Source organism: Myotis myotis, unplaced genomic scaffold (assembly GCF_014108235.1).
Source record: "Myotis myotis isolate mMyoMyo1 unplaced genomic scaffold, mMyoMyo1.p scaffold_m19_p_1, whole genome shotgun sequence".
Lineage (NCBI taxonomy): Eukaryota > Metazoa > Chordata > Mammalia > Chiroptera > Vespertilionidae > Myotis > Myotis myotis.
The window spans coordinates 180,766,712-180,780,952 of record NW_023416313.1 but is presented as its reverse complement, the minus strand read 5'-3'; the positions used below and the strand labels follow the sequence as shown (position 1 = coordinate 180,780,952).

Below are 14,241 nucleotides of genomic sequence, written 5' to 3'. Positions count from 1 at the left end.
GGGAGGATGCATTGCCTAAGGGGTAGCAGATTAGTAGTCCTTTGTGGTGATGGTGAGGTCATGAATTAATCTCCAATCCTAGATAATAACCCCAAATTCTAGAGTTGGAAATCATGGCCAGATTCATGAGCATTGAAATCCTTGAGGTAATTTTTTTTTTTAAATATATTTTATTGATTTTTTACAGAGAGGAAGGGAGAGAGATAGAGAGTTAGAAACATCGATGAGAGAGAAACATCGATCAGCTGCCTCCTGCACATCTCCTACTGGGGATGTGCCCGCAACCCAGGTACATGCCCTTGACCGGAATCGAACCTGGGACCCTTCAGTCCGCAGGCCGACGCTCTATCCACTGAGCCAAACCGATTTTGGCTAATTCTTAATAGATACTAACGTTACTTAGCATCATAGTTGAGGTCAGATATGAAAGGCTGGCTTCTAGACTTGGCTGAGTGACTCTTCCTGCGTGGCCCTGGACAAGACACTTCCTCTAGTTCTTACTGGCTAAGTGAGTGGAATCTGTAGGTGATGGTCTCTAAAATCTCAGCTCTGTACCTCTCTAGCCACTGCTTATATTATGACTGAAAGAAAGTGAAGTGGCACTGCTTTTACCTGGTTCATGTTGCCAGTGCTGGGCTTAGCTAAGATTCGCAAAGCGAAGAGTCAAAAGTAACAAGGAACAGTAGAGAGGAGAGTTGTCTCCTGTTGGAGGGTGAACTCCTTGAGCTGTGGGTACACATTAAACCATCTCTGTGTCAGTCACCATTGCACCCTCAGTGCCTAGCATAGGGTCAGAAGCTTAGTAGATGTTGACTAGGTAACCAATCAACAGATTCTAAAATTAAGTGCACAGTAAATGTTTATTTCATTCTTGGCTGTACAGGTGGTGTTTTTTTGTTCATCCTCACCCAAGGATATTTTCCCATTGATCTTTTAGAGAGAGTGGAAGAGAGAGGGAAAGACAGAAACATCGATGTGAGAGAAATACATCAATTGGTTGTTTCCTGCACACCCTGACCAAGGCCTGAGCCGGGGAGGAACCTGCAACCAAGATGTGTGCTCTTGATCGGAATCAAACCTGGGACCCGTTGGTCCATAGGCCAACACTCTATCCACTGAGCCAAACCAGCCAGGGCTTGGCTGTACAGTTTTAAGGAGTTTTAGAGTGAAGGACTAAGCACAGGCTTTTTATTTTTTGTGCATTTAGCTCCTGGCTATCTAGAAGTAGGGCATCCATCTCTCATTGTAACGAAACAACCGTGTATTAAGCTATGTCAAACCTTCAGTTAGATTCCCTCCCATCTGTTTTGGATGAGTAACTTTGAATAGGTCTTTCTTTCCTATATAAATAAACTTTTAGTCCATGATCTTGGTAATAGCTTATACTTAAACCCTTTTCTACTCAAATGAAAAATATGTAGCTGCTTTTGCTGATTCATTTGTCATTCAACTAAAGAAGGTAATGAAGGCAAATCTCCAGAAAAGCAATTTCCTGAGTCTTACAAGTACAGTGTACACTCCACAAGCCTGATTTTTTTTAATTGTTTTGAAAATATGAGTGTGTATATATGCCTACAAGACTGAAAAGCAATTCAGTAAAATATGTGTGTGTGTGTGTGTGTGTATGCACACATACATTGTATGTGTGTACACACATACAAATATATATATTTGTTGTTGTTAATTCTCGATTCTTTTAGAGAGAGTGGATGGGAGGGAGGGAAGAGGAGAGAGAGAGAAACATCAATGTGAGAGAGACACATTGATTAGTTGTCTCCTGCATATACCCCGACTGGGGCCAGAGATGAACCTGCAACTCAGGTATGTGCCCTTGGCTAGGAATGGAACCCAAAACCCTGGTCCCCAGACTGACTGTCTAACCACTGAGCAACACCGGACAGGGCCAATAAAATATTAATAGAGGTTTCCTTTGATGATAAATAATGAGTAATGTTAGTTTCCTTCTTTAGAATTTTTAGTGTTTTCCAGGCTTTTATACTATTTATATGATCAGGGGGGAAAAAACCTAAAAACTTTTAAAAAGTATTTTGGGTTACAACTTTTATTTTTTACTTATTTTATGTTTCCAACAAATACTTTTGGTCTTTAATAGGCCTCTCTAAAACAAAGAAACCATTGTCATATTTAGACTGCTAGCTTGATTTTGTAGAGAATGTATTTTTTTCTCAGAATAGCTTTACCCTCCAAGGTTGCTTGGTTGAAGTTGTGGAAGTGTTTGACTATGAAGCCTGGTGGGCTTGAAAAATCCCTGATGATATAGAGGGATTTGGCCTTTACCTTTTGCTTTGGCTGAGATCTACCCTCATAAAAATAAAGTTTAGCTGATTTGTCATATAACTTAAATTCATTAAATAAGGATAATTATTCTTATTTTCTGAGCTACTTAAGTGAAAATGTGTTAGTTATCTAGGAAGACTTCTAATAACCTTCCTACCCATCATGTTTGAATTCCATATCTAAATTAAACATTGTGTTTATGAAATCTAGTACATAGAAAATAATGTACTTTCCTATAAAACTAATTAATTCTATGTTGATTTATCCTTTTCAGATTTGGAAATAGTGGGGTTTATTGATATAGCTGATATTTCCAGTCCTCCAGTTCTATCCAGACATCTGGTCCTACCTATAGCACTTAACAAAGGTGAGTTCTCTTCCTATTCAGTGATACATATGAAGTATCTTATTGTCTAAAGTTATTCATAAGTGTCAGATAATAGAATAGCCCATTTTGCAGAGTTTTTGGGAAAGGAATAGTGATTGGTTTGGATTGAATTTTTTAAAAATGGAATATTGCCTCTTCTACTAGAAAACTAATTCTGGAGCCTTACACTGTGGAAAGCATATTGACACATATTTATTGTGTATTGCTTTATTAATTTACAGTGGAGGTCCTCTTTAAAGATGACAATGCTTTGTCCCTAATCCAAGGCTCTGCCTTTCCTGGTAGAAGGATGGCGAGGAAGCCAAAGTGATTCTTAGAGGTTGCCTGATAAATATGGAGTGAAATACAGCTCCATAAGGGGAGAAACTACACCTGTTCTCTACCAGGGATACTCAGTAAATACTGTGCAATAAAATGGAAGAATCCAGCCCCTTGGGAGGCTTCATTACTACAAAATAAAGCTCTCCAGGAACTATAAAGTCATGTCCCCCAAATTAAACATCTCTATGGAGAATGTTAGTCTCTAGCACTTGAAACTTCTCTTTTCTCTGTTCTAGGCTGACCATCCACTTTATGTTCACCAGCTCTCTCCAAGAAGCATATGTAGTCAGTCAGGTTTCTACTTACTGAGTTATGATCACATTCAGTTGATGGCGGTTGTCTCAGTTGTAAAATTGGCTATTCCATAACCCTCAATCACACATGTACAGACGGAATCTTGAAATGTGCCCAAAGATGGCTTATAGTGATTATTGTTCATAATTTACTTTATTGTTCTTGATATTAATATTGATATCCAAATTTTCCTTCTAAGGTCTAGAGATGGCAGGAAAGGAGGCAGGGATTCTGCATGCCCATATATATTGCCAAGAAAATGGGCAAAATGAAGAGTTTATGTAGGGGAACAATGGAAAGAAAGTGTGGGAAGGCAGAATGGGACCATGTCTTAAGGGCTTTTGAATGTCAAGATAAACGGCAAATTCTTCCTATTGAATTAAAAAGTCTTTGCATAAGATTGAGTGGGCAGATAGTTCCAAAGAGAATTTAATTGTAGGAAGATCCATTTGTCAGCAGAGTGCATGAGAGAGCCTGGTGTTGGAGAGTCAGATCAAAAAGTTTATGGAATAACACTCTTCATCTTGGGTCGGGGGGAGGCTCTCATCCCTGTGCTCCTGAAGGCTGTCAGTTGAGAATACTCTTGCTATCTCTGAATGTGTGCTTTTGTTTAGAAGGTACTTGAAACCCCCAGAGAGCACCTAGCTGAGTGTCCTAGTAAAAGCTGTGGAAAGCTAATTTTTGCATGTATCAGCTTCACTAAAATGTAATTCATATACCAGACATTTCACCCATTTTAGGTATACAAATCAGTACATTTTAGTATAGTTATAGAATTGTGCAACCATCACCACAGTTCATTTTAGAATCAGAATTTTAAAGCCCCTACGCCCTTCATCTTCCTCAGGTAACCACTAATGTCCTTTCTGTCTCTATAGAGTTGCCTCTTCTGGAGTTTCATATAAATGGAATTCATAAACATGTGGAAACTGATTTTTATATGGATATAGGAACACCAGAATATGAGTTTTCCTTTTATAAATCCATTTACTTTCCTTCCAAGGCTAGAAACAGCCAACAGTATAATTGCGGTTTGGATTTTTGTAGCAAATCTCAGTCTGACCTGTTTTCTCTTCTTTTCACAGAAGGTGACGAGGTGGGTACTGGCATAACTGATGATAATGAAGATGAAAATTCAGCCAATCAGATTGCAGGCAAAATACCCAACTTCTGTGTCCTGCTCCATGGCAGCCTAAAAGTGGAAGGAATGGTAGCAATAGTTCAACTTGGGTAAGAAATGTTGTCTTCCTTTGGTTGAGTGAAAGGGAGAATCAATAACAAAGTGAAGTTTTCCCAGACTTTTCTGAAAGAAATAGAAAGGTCCTTGTCTCCTTTTTCCTCTCCCTGCCATACCCTTCCCACCTACCATCGCCTTCTAAATTGCTCTTTAAATTATCCCCTAGAGCAGGGGTGGGGAACCTTTTTTCTGCCAAGGGCCATTTGGATATTTATAACATCATTCGGGGGCCATACAAAATTATCAACTTAAAAATTAGCCTGCTATATTTGGTCAAACATTTAATTAACTCACTCCTCATGCCTTGGCAGGACCAGACCAAATGATTTTGAGGGCCTTACAACAGCCCTTGGGCCAGACATTTTTCACCCCAACCCTAGATTAAGTTAAAAAGCCTTTTAATTATATTGTTTTTAGATTATAGAAGTTTTCTTCTATTTTATCTAGGAGCCTAGATTCAGTTATAGCAATGCTACCAACTTGCTATTAGGATCTTATGCAGTGTTCACAGACTCCTCAACTACAAAATGAGGAGGCAGAATTAAATGAAAAAAGATGCTGATAAAATTGATTGAACATTTACCATATGCCAAGCACTCCTGTAGGCTCCTTACATTCATTAACATATTTAATCTCTCACAAACACTACATAGGAGGTATTGATATTATTCCCATTTTGTAGATGAGAAACTGAGGCTTAAGAGGTCAAGGAACTTGCTCAAGTTCACATGGCTAGTAAATGGAAGAGCCAGGATTCTTACCTATGCATTTTACTCCAGAGTCCATGCTTGTAACCACTCTGCTGTATTTCTTCCCTAAGAGGAAAGCCCTTCTAGCTTCTACAATCACTGCAGGCTTGAATTTGCAAAGCTACCTGCTTCCCTTTCTGCAATACCTGTTGTTAGAAAAGAAGAGGTGACTGAGCTTTTTCTGGCCATTGCCTGGGATAGACTGATATGAGATCAGAGGAAGCATGGCTCCATTTCTGCTTGAGTTAAAATTAGTACGAAAAGAAGAATGCAGCTCTTTTTAGGTATTGGTTTGCTGTATTTCTTGGTACCCAAACTTACTTGCACTGGCTCTGAAAATGTACCTGGGACCCTTTGCGAATTGGGAGCAGAGCTGGGTGATGGCTTTGTGCCTTTTGTTACAAGGTCTTCTCTGTGTTGGTGCTGCTGTGAATGACTCATGGAGGCAGCTGAAAAGACCAATAGATCGCAGCCCTTACTCCCCACCACCCCAGCAGCTGCCTCCTGCCCTTGTAATTTTTTTCTCTTTTAAGACTGCTTTTGCCCTAGCCGTTTTGGCTCAGTGGATAGAGTATCGGCCTACAGACTGAAGGGTCCCAGGTTCGATTCCAGTCAAGGGCTCATACCTCAGTTGCAAGCTCCTCCCTGGCTGGGGCCCTGGTCAGGGCACATGCAGGAGGCAACCAATCGATATATTTCTCTCACATTGATATTTCTCGGTCTTTCCCTCTCTTCCACTCTCTCTAAAAATCAGTGGGAAAATATCCTTGGGTGAGGCTTAAAATAAATAAATAAACAGTTGCTTTTGCGTTCCATATCTACATAATTGAATAAAAATACATGTCCCAGAGGAATGGTGATATTAGGGTGCAGCAGTATGCATTTTCAGGTTTAGGATTTGGCTTTAGTAAAAGTAATATACCTGATTTCAAAGCTGAAGCTTATGCCACTCAAGAAAAAAACACAGGTTAGACTTATTTAACTTGACAGTCACAGGCTTGATATTCTGATTTTCCACCTTCTCTCCATCTAGTCCTGAATGGCATGGAATGCTCTACTCCCAAGCTGACAGCAAGAAGAAATCAAACCTCATGATGTCCCTCTTTGAGCCTGGCCCAGAACCTCTCCCATGGCTAGGGAAAATGGGACAGTTGGGTCCTATTTCAGGTATAACGCAGATCAGATTTTATTGATCTTAACTTTGTTTTCCTCTCTGCTGTTCTGAATGGCTCTGACTCTAGTCAGAGAGCTGCGTGATCTCCCTATGGGTGTGCCGTGGTCTCTGATGCTGGACATGTAAATGGAGAACCCCAAGAGAGTTTGATGTTTGAACTTTTTAACTTTATAACTCGGGAAACCATCATTTAGGTTGCTTTAATTACATATAAGCGCTCTAACTGCTTAGAGTAAAAAAGCTACTCTCCATTAACTTATTTTTCTTTAATGTAAAATTTCCTTAGTGTAATCTTCAACCCAGATAATCCCCAGTCATTCCGAGATAATGTAATCCCCTTCCTTCTTGGAACTGTTTTCCTTGGCTTTTCTAACATTGCATTTTCCTGGTACTTAACCTTTTTCTTCAGCAACTTTTCTTTTTCTGGCATCTTTTCTTCTTCTTGCCTCGTGATGTTCTTCTCTTGCATTAATATACTCTCCTGGTTATTAAATCAGACATTATAGCTTCAGAGTCCCCCAAATCTACTAGTATAACTCTAGTCCTGCTTGATCTTTCCATGGAATTTGCATATTGTATTTCCACTTCCCCTTGGACTTCTCCACCTGGATATTCTGCCACAGTCCTAAGCTCAGTATGTTTGTTATAGAAACGGTTGTCTCACCCCTTCCCTCTTAAACTGTTCCTTCTTCTGATTTTCCTACTCCTTCTGATGGAGACCTTTTACCTTTGTACTCCGAGGTACTCAGGTTCCAACTGTAGAGTCATCCTTAATTCATTTGGGCCCATGTCACTTTCAGGAACATCTACCAAGCAACCTATTTTGTGCCAGGTCTAGGGGATAAAAGAGTTAGCAAGAGTTACTCAAAGTCTAGTGGAAAGGTGAATAATAAACACAGGCTGACACAAGTCAGAGTTGGCCTACAGGAGAGGAGGATCACCTCTGCCTAGAGGACTCAGGAAAATCTCCTCACAGGACCCTGGCCAACTTTGGGGGGGGGGGGGGGGAGAAAAGACAGAGGAATTTGGTGAGCCAGTGAAGGAAGAAAGGGCATCCTGGACAAATGGAATCCTTATAGAAAAGAAAGGAGCACAAACTGTGGGGGAGGGGTTGGAAGGCCAGAGGGTAGGTTAGAGGTTGGCAGTGGCTGGAGCAGGGCAGGCCTCATCTGAAATGTGAAGAGCTGAAACTTTATTCTGCTGATATTGGAAAGCCACCAAAGGGGAGTAATATATCAGATCCTTCTGTCTATAATGAGAACTGTGGAGGTACCAGTTAGAAAACATTGTAGTCTAGGTACTAGTGCCCCCTGGTATTGTGCAATATGACCGAAAGCCACGTGAGTAATAGTAAATTTGCATTTAGAAAGATAACTGTGAAATGCGGATTTAAAAAGATGAGGACATCCTGTAGTAAGAAGTCGGCTATGATAGTCCTGGAGATGTGAAGGTGAGAGCCAGAACAAGGGGTAATGGCTGGGGACAATGGATGGGATCCAGGCAAGTCATACTAGTATTTACAAAGAAAAAGGAAAGAGAAGAATTAAGAATGATCCCAGGTTTCTGACCTGGGCTGCAGGGTAAAAGGTGTTACTATTCATTAAAACAGAGAACAGCCCTGACCGGTTTGGCTCAGTGGATAGAAAGTCGGCCTGCAGACTGAAGGGTCCCAGGTTCGATTCTGGTCAAGGGCATGTACCTTGGTTGCAGGCACATACCCAGTAGGGAGTGTGCAGGAGGGAGCTGATCGATGTTGCTCTCTCATCGATATTTCTAACTCTCTGTCCCTTCCTTTCCTCTCTGTAAGAAATCAATAAAATATATTTAAAACAAAACAAAACAGAACAGAGGAGGAAGAGTAGATTTGGGAAGAATTTCTTCTGTGCATGTAGGGTTTATGCCTATGAGATTCCGATGGAGGTGCCTAGAGACAATTCCTATATGAACCTACAGTTCAGGAGAGAAGGCAGAGTTGGAAATACAACTTTTCATTATAAGCACATCACTGATTGTTAAAATGGTGAGAATGAAGCAGATTACTTAGGGCCAAAATTTTTGTGTGCAAAAATAAACCTGGAGAACTTGTATAAAAATTCTGTTTCCTGGGCCCCCACATACAGAGATTCTGATTCAGTAGGTCTGGATTCAGGCCCAGGAACTTACAGTTTTAATATTACCTACATCATTACAATCCAGGTGATCTACACTCTATAAGAAGCTCTAGCCTTAGCAAAGTATACAGATTAAGGGAAAAAAGAGCTAAGGACCAAACCCTTAGAAAGGGACAACTATTGGGGACAGTGGAAAGGGTGCTAGTAAAGGAAAATGAGAGGGAACAGGCTGATGAAAGGGAAAGTAGAAGTGTTGTTGCAGAAGCCAAGAGAATAGAGAGACTCAAGAAGGAAGTCCAGTGTGTCGTACACTTGTGCATGCTTGTCAGCTGAGCTCCACGGATGCCTTTTGCCATTGAAGCCTAGAGAAGATTTGGACTAAATATAGGCCCAGATGGTAGGCCAAGGTTCAGCAAGCTTTTTCAGGAAAAGAACAAGATAGTAAATATTTTAAGCTTTGCAGACCGTATGGCCTCTGTCAGAACTACTGAGCTCTGCCATTGTAGCACAATATGTGCATAAATGATAGTGACTGTATTCCAAAAAATGTTACTTATGGACACCAAAATTTGAATTTTATATAATTTTCATGTATATTTCATGAAATATTATTCTCTTGATTTCTTTGCCCAGCATTTAAAAACATAAAAACCATTCTTAACTCAAAAACAGGCAACAGGCCATAGTTTGCCTACTTTTGAGCTAGGATCCAGGGGCTGGGGTTTTAAAGCTCACGGTGGGACAGGAGACATGACTTTGGTTCCAAACAAGACAAAGAATTGAGCTCTGTGAGTAAAGCTGAGAATGTGGAAGGTCTACCCTCTCAGTGAGAGGATGGCAAGAAAAATTCTACACATTTTTCTTCTACCCACTTTTCTGGATAGAAAGAAATTTAAAAGTCTTCTCTGAGAAATTGAAGCCCGAGCCCTGCGCCATGCAGACGGACACTGCCCATTCTGAAATGGGGATTTCTAAAACCAACAATACAGACCTGGTTCTGAAGCAGTGCAACCTTGGTGCGTCCTCCAGAAGGCCATACAGTGGCTCTGTAGGGACACCCCTACAGCCCAGGGCAAAAGGACTTCCACAGAAAACCCCCGCTGACGATGAGGTCATGATTTGAAAAGCAGTTTCCAAATCATGAGAGGATTTTATCTCCTTTGAAGGAAGGCCAACAGAGTGACCAGCCTCCTGAGAACTAAATCTGAAACACACTGTGGAATGAGTGTTTTAAAGATTGAAGAGTTTTAGGAAGGACCAGAAACCATGAGGAAAGAAGAGGACACTATAAATCAGGAGTCATTTGATCTTGACAGGAAATGATTGGTGGCTTCATAAAAGTAGCTTCAGTAGATAGTTAGCCAGGACATAGGTTGAGGAGTGAATTAGATATGAGGAAATGAAGATGACAAGTTTGGCCACCAACAGTTGGACGAGAACACAAGGGCAGAGGAAGTGCGTGTGCGTGTGCAACGATTCCTCACCTTCATCTAGACTCTCTAGCATCCTTACATTCATTCTGCCTTTCATTCTCGCTGCTCTTGCCTTGTTCTGGCTTTCTTTACCTTTCACTTAGGTCAGAGGTCAGCTAACTATGGCCTGCAGGTCAAACTAGCCACTGTCTGTTTTATAAGTAAAGTTTTATTACAAATGGCACACTCATTCCTCTCGTATTGTCTATGGCTGCTCTCCTGCTCCAGTGGCAGAGTAGAGTAGTTATAACAGAGACCATATCACCCACAAAGCCCTTTACAGAAAAAGTTTGCTCACCCCTGGCCTAGGCTATTGTGATAGTTTTCACCACAGATGCCTGTCCATAATCTAAGATAGTAGCATTCACATTTCTTTCTGATCTGGCTTCCAGCCAGCAGTGCTTGGTTGGAACAACATGCATTCTTCATTCAAATTGGACTGCTGTTTACTCTGCCTTATATTCAAGTTATTATTTTCCTCCCTCTGGGTCTGTTCTTCTTTTCAATGAAGGTAATAAGAGCTTTTTTTTTTTTTTTTAATTTAAAAGGTTTATTGAAAGTGTTGCTTTGTTATACCTGAAGCTTTCCCTTTGTTTGGTTTCTAGTTACCTTCAGTTAGAATAGCAGTGATCACTAGGTACAATACTGGTTCCATATACAAGTCCAAATATCATGCATACAAATATGTTTTGTTGTTTTTTTATTGTCTAAAGTTTTACATATGTCTCCTTTTTCCCCAATTGACCCCCGCCCCCACCTCCCCTGCCATCTGTCTCTGGATCTATTCTTGTTCATCAAATTATGTTGATCATTATATCCCACATATGAGTGAGATCATGTGATATTTATCTTTCTCCAACTGGCTTATTTAGCTTAGAATAATGCTCTCCAGTTCCATCCATGCTGTTGCAAATGGTAAAAGTTCCTTCTTTTTTATAGCGGCGTAGTATTCCATTGTGTAGATGTACCACCATTTCTTAATCCACTCATCTGCTGGTGGGCACTTAGGCTGTTTCCAAATCTTAGCTATTGTAAATTATGCTGCTATGAACATAGGGGTGCATATATCCTTTCTGATTGGTGTTTCTGGTTTCTTGGGATATATTCCTAGAAGTGGGATTACTGGGTCAAATGGGAGCTCCATTTTTAACTTTTTGAGGAAACTCCATATTAGCTTCCACAGTGGCTCCACCAGTCTGCATTCCCACCAGCAGTGCACGAGGGTTCCTTTTTCTCCACATCCTCGCCAGCACTTGTCGTTTGTTGATTTACTGATGATAGCCGTTCTGACAGGTGTGAGATGGTACCTCATTGTTGTTTTGACTTGCATCTCTTGGATGATTAGTGACTTTGAGCACGTTTTCATATGTCTCTCAGCCTTCTGTATGTCCTCTTTTGAAAAGTGTCTACTTAGGTCCTTTACCCATTTTTTGATTGGATCGTTTATCTTCCTTTTGTTAAGTTGTATGAGTTCCCTGTAAATTTTGGAGATTAAACCCTTATCGGTGATAACATTGGCAAATATGTTCTCCCATGCAGTGGGCTTTCTTGTTTTGTTGATGCTTTCTTTTGCTGTGCAGAAGAAGCTTTTTATTTTGATGTAGTCCCATTTGTTTATTTTCTCCTTAGTCTCCATTGCCCTATGAGCTGTGTTGGTAAAGTTATTGCTACAACATATGTCTGATATTTTGCTGCCTATGGAGTCTTGTAGGATTTTTATGGTTTCCCATCTTACATTTAAGACCTTTAGCCATTTTGAGTTTGTTTTTGTTTATGGTGTAAGTTGATGATCTAGTTTCATTTTTTTGCATGTATCTGGCCAAATTTCTCAGCACCATTTATTAAAGAGACTGTCTTGACTCCATTGTATGCTCTTAACTCCTTTGTCAAATATTAATTGAGCATAATGACTTGGGTTGAAAAATATGTGTTATTTTGTAATTACTTATTTTTAAAGAGTGTGACTTTGCTATCTTATTAAGGATACTACTATCTAGTTCCTTCTTGAAAAAAATCAGAATTCTTGGTAAAACAACTTAAATTATTTTTCTTTCATATGTCTGTTTAATACACACGCACACACACACACACACACACACACACACATATATTTCAGAGAGGAAGGGAGAGGGAGAGAGAGAAAAAAATCAGTGATATGAGAGAATATTTGATTGGCTGCCTCCTGTACGCCCCCTACTGGGGATCGAGCCTACAATCCTGGTATGTTCCCTGACCGAGAATTAAACTATGACCTCCAGTTCATAGGCCAATGCTCAACCACTGAGCCACACCAGCTGGGCTCATATGTCTGTTTTTATGTAGATATTCTTTTCATCAGATTATTTATTCACTTGATTCTTAGATTCACTTGTTGATAGATGCATATTTGTTGTTCATAATTTGTATCTTTACCTTTTTCTTCCTCTTCCTCTTCTTAAAGGATACCTTTCAGCATTTCATATAATCCTGGTTTGGTGGTGATGAACTCCTTTAGCTTTTCCTTATCTGTGAAGCTCTTTATCTGACCTTCAATTCTGAATGATAGCTTTGCTGGATAAAGTAATCTTGGTTGTAGGTTCTTGGTATTCATCACTTTGAATATTTCTTGCCACTCCCTTCTGGCCTACAAAGTTTCTGTTGAGAAATCAGCTGACAGTCATATTGGTATTCCCTTGTAGGTAACTGAGTTTCTTTCTCTTGCTGTTTTTAAGATTCTCTCTTTATCTTTTGCTCTTGGCATTTTAATTATGATGTGTCTTGGTGTGGTCCTCTTTGGACTCCTTTTGTTTGGGGTTCCCCGCGCTTCTTGGACCTGTAAGTCCATTTCTTTCACCAGGTGGGGGAAGTTTTCTGTCATTATTTCTTCAAATAGGTTTTCAATATCTTGCTCTCTCTCATCTTCTGGCACCCCTATAATTCTGATGTTGGTACGCTTGAAGCTGTCCCAGAGGCTCCTTACACTATCCTCGCATTTTTGGATTCTTTTTTCATTTTGCTTTTCCGGTTGGGTGTTTTTTGCTTCCTCGCATTTCAAATCATTGACTTGATTCTTGCGCTCCTCTGGTCTGCTGTCGGGAGTCTGTATAATATTCGTTATTTCAGTCCGTGTATGCTTAATTTCTAGTTGGTTCCCCAATATAACATCGAGGGTCTCATTAGTTTTCTTGTAGATCTCATTAAGTTTATCGGCGGCTACTAAACAGTTCTTGAGAGACCTTAAAAGTGTGGTTCTGAACTCTATATCTTCCATTGACAATTTTGTCCTGTTTCTTTGTCTCCGCATTTTGTTATGCTTCCTTGGTGCACCCCCTAGTGGTCTTTGTGCGCAGTCTTATAGTTAAATCTTGATTGTTGTAGCTAATTCCAGGGAGGGTTTGACCTCCAGGCCAAGTGGCTATGAGAATCAGCTGTGTCAGCAGTGAGAGAACTTCTGTCCTCTAGGGAGGTGCTAATCTAGCCTTTGCCTGAGGCTATCCAGCAAATGCCTGTGTGCAGGGCTTGGGCGGGGCGGTCGCACAGGATCAACAGGGTGGGCCGGAGAGAGCAGTTATGGCGGCTCTTAGTCCTGTCCCCAGGGGCTCTGCCTCTCTGAGTCCCAGCACCCGCTGCAAAGCTCGGAGAGAAAGCTGCACTCGCTCTGACCGAAGCCAGACAGTCCCGCTTCTCCCGTTTGAGTCTTGGTCCCTAAAAACTGGCCCAGATCTGGAGCTCAGAGTCTGCGACTCCCTCCGGATTGAAAACGCCAACCGCGCCCTCCGCCGCCAGCCCGCTCCACGCACTCCGCACCTCAGAATTTGACTTCAGCACTGCGCCTCCTCTGAGTGTCCGTATGCGTTTCTCTTTCCTCCTAGTTGTAGGACTTCCACTCAGCCAGCGTTCCTGTGGTTCTGGGTGATGTCCCTTCCGTTTTTTGGTTTCACTTTTGAAGTAGTTGTTCAAAGCAGCAAACTCCGGCGTTAACCTATGCCGCCATCTTGGTTCTCCTATGTAGATATTCTTTACAGCTTATCTGCAAAGAAGATAGATTTGCCCTGACCAGTTTGGCTCAGTGGCTAGAGCGTCGGCCTGTGGACTGAAGAGTCCCACCAGGGCATGTACCTTGGTTGCGGGCACATCCCCAGCTGATCAATGTTTCTCTCTCATGGATGTTTCTAACTCTATCCCTCTCCCTTCCTCTCTGTAAAAAATAAATAAAAT

General features: G+C 41.0%; 1 protein-coding gene across 5 annotated transcripts in view; it reads left to right on the top strand.

Moving 5' to 3' along the window:
- INTS14 (integrator complex subunit 14) overlaps positions 1-14,241 on the top strand; it is a 36,408-nt gene that overhangs the window by 13,976 nt on the left and 8,191 nt on the right. For all 5 annotated transcript variants that reach the window (XM_036305012.1, XM_036304995.1, XM_036305005.1 and 2 more), the window contains exons 8-10: positions 2,573-2,665; positions 4,387-4,531; positions 6,321-6,454. In XM_036305012.1, the coding sequence (XP_036160905.1) occupies positions 2,573-2,665; positions 4,387-4,531; positions 6,321-6,454 (372 nt within the window). The remainder of the gene's footprint in view (positions 1-2,572; positions 2,666-4,386; positions 4,532-6,320; positions 6,455-14,241) is intronic.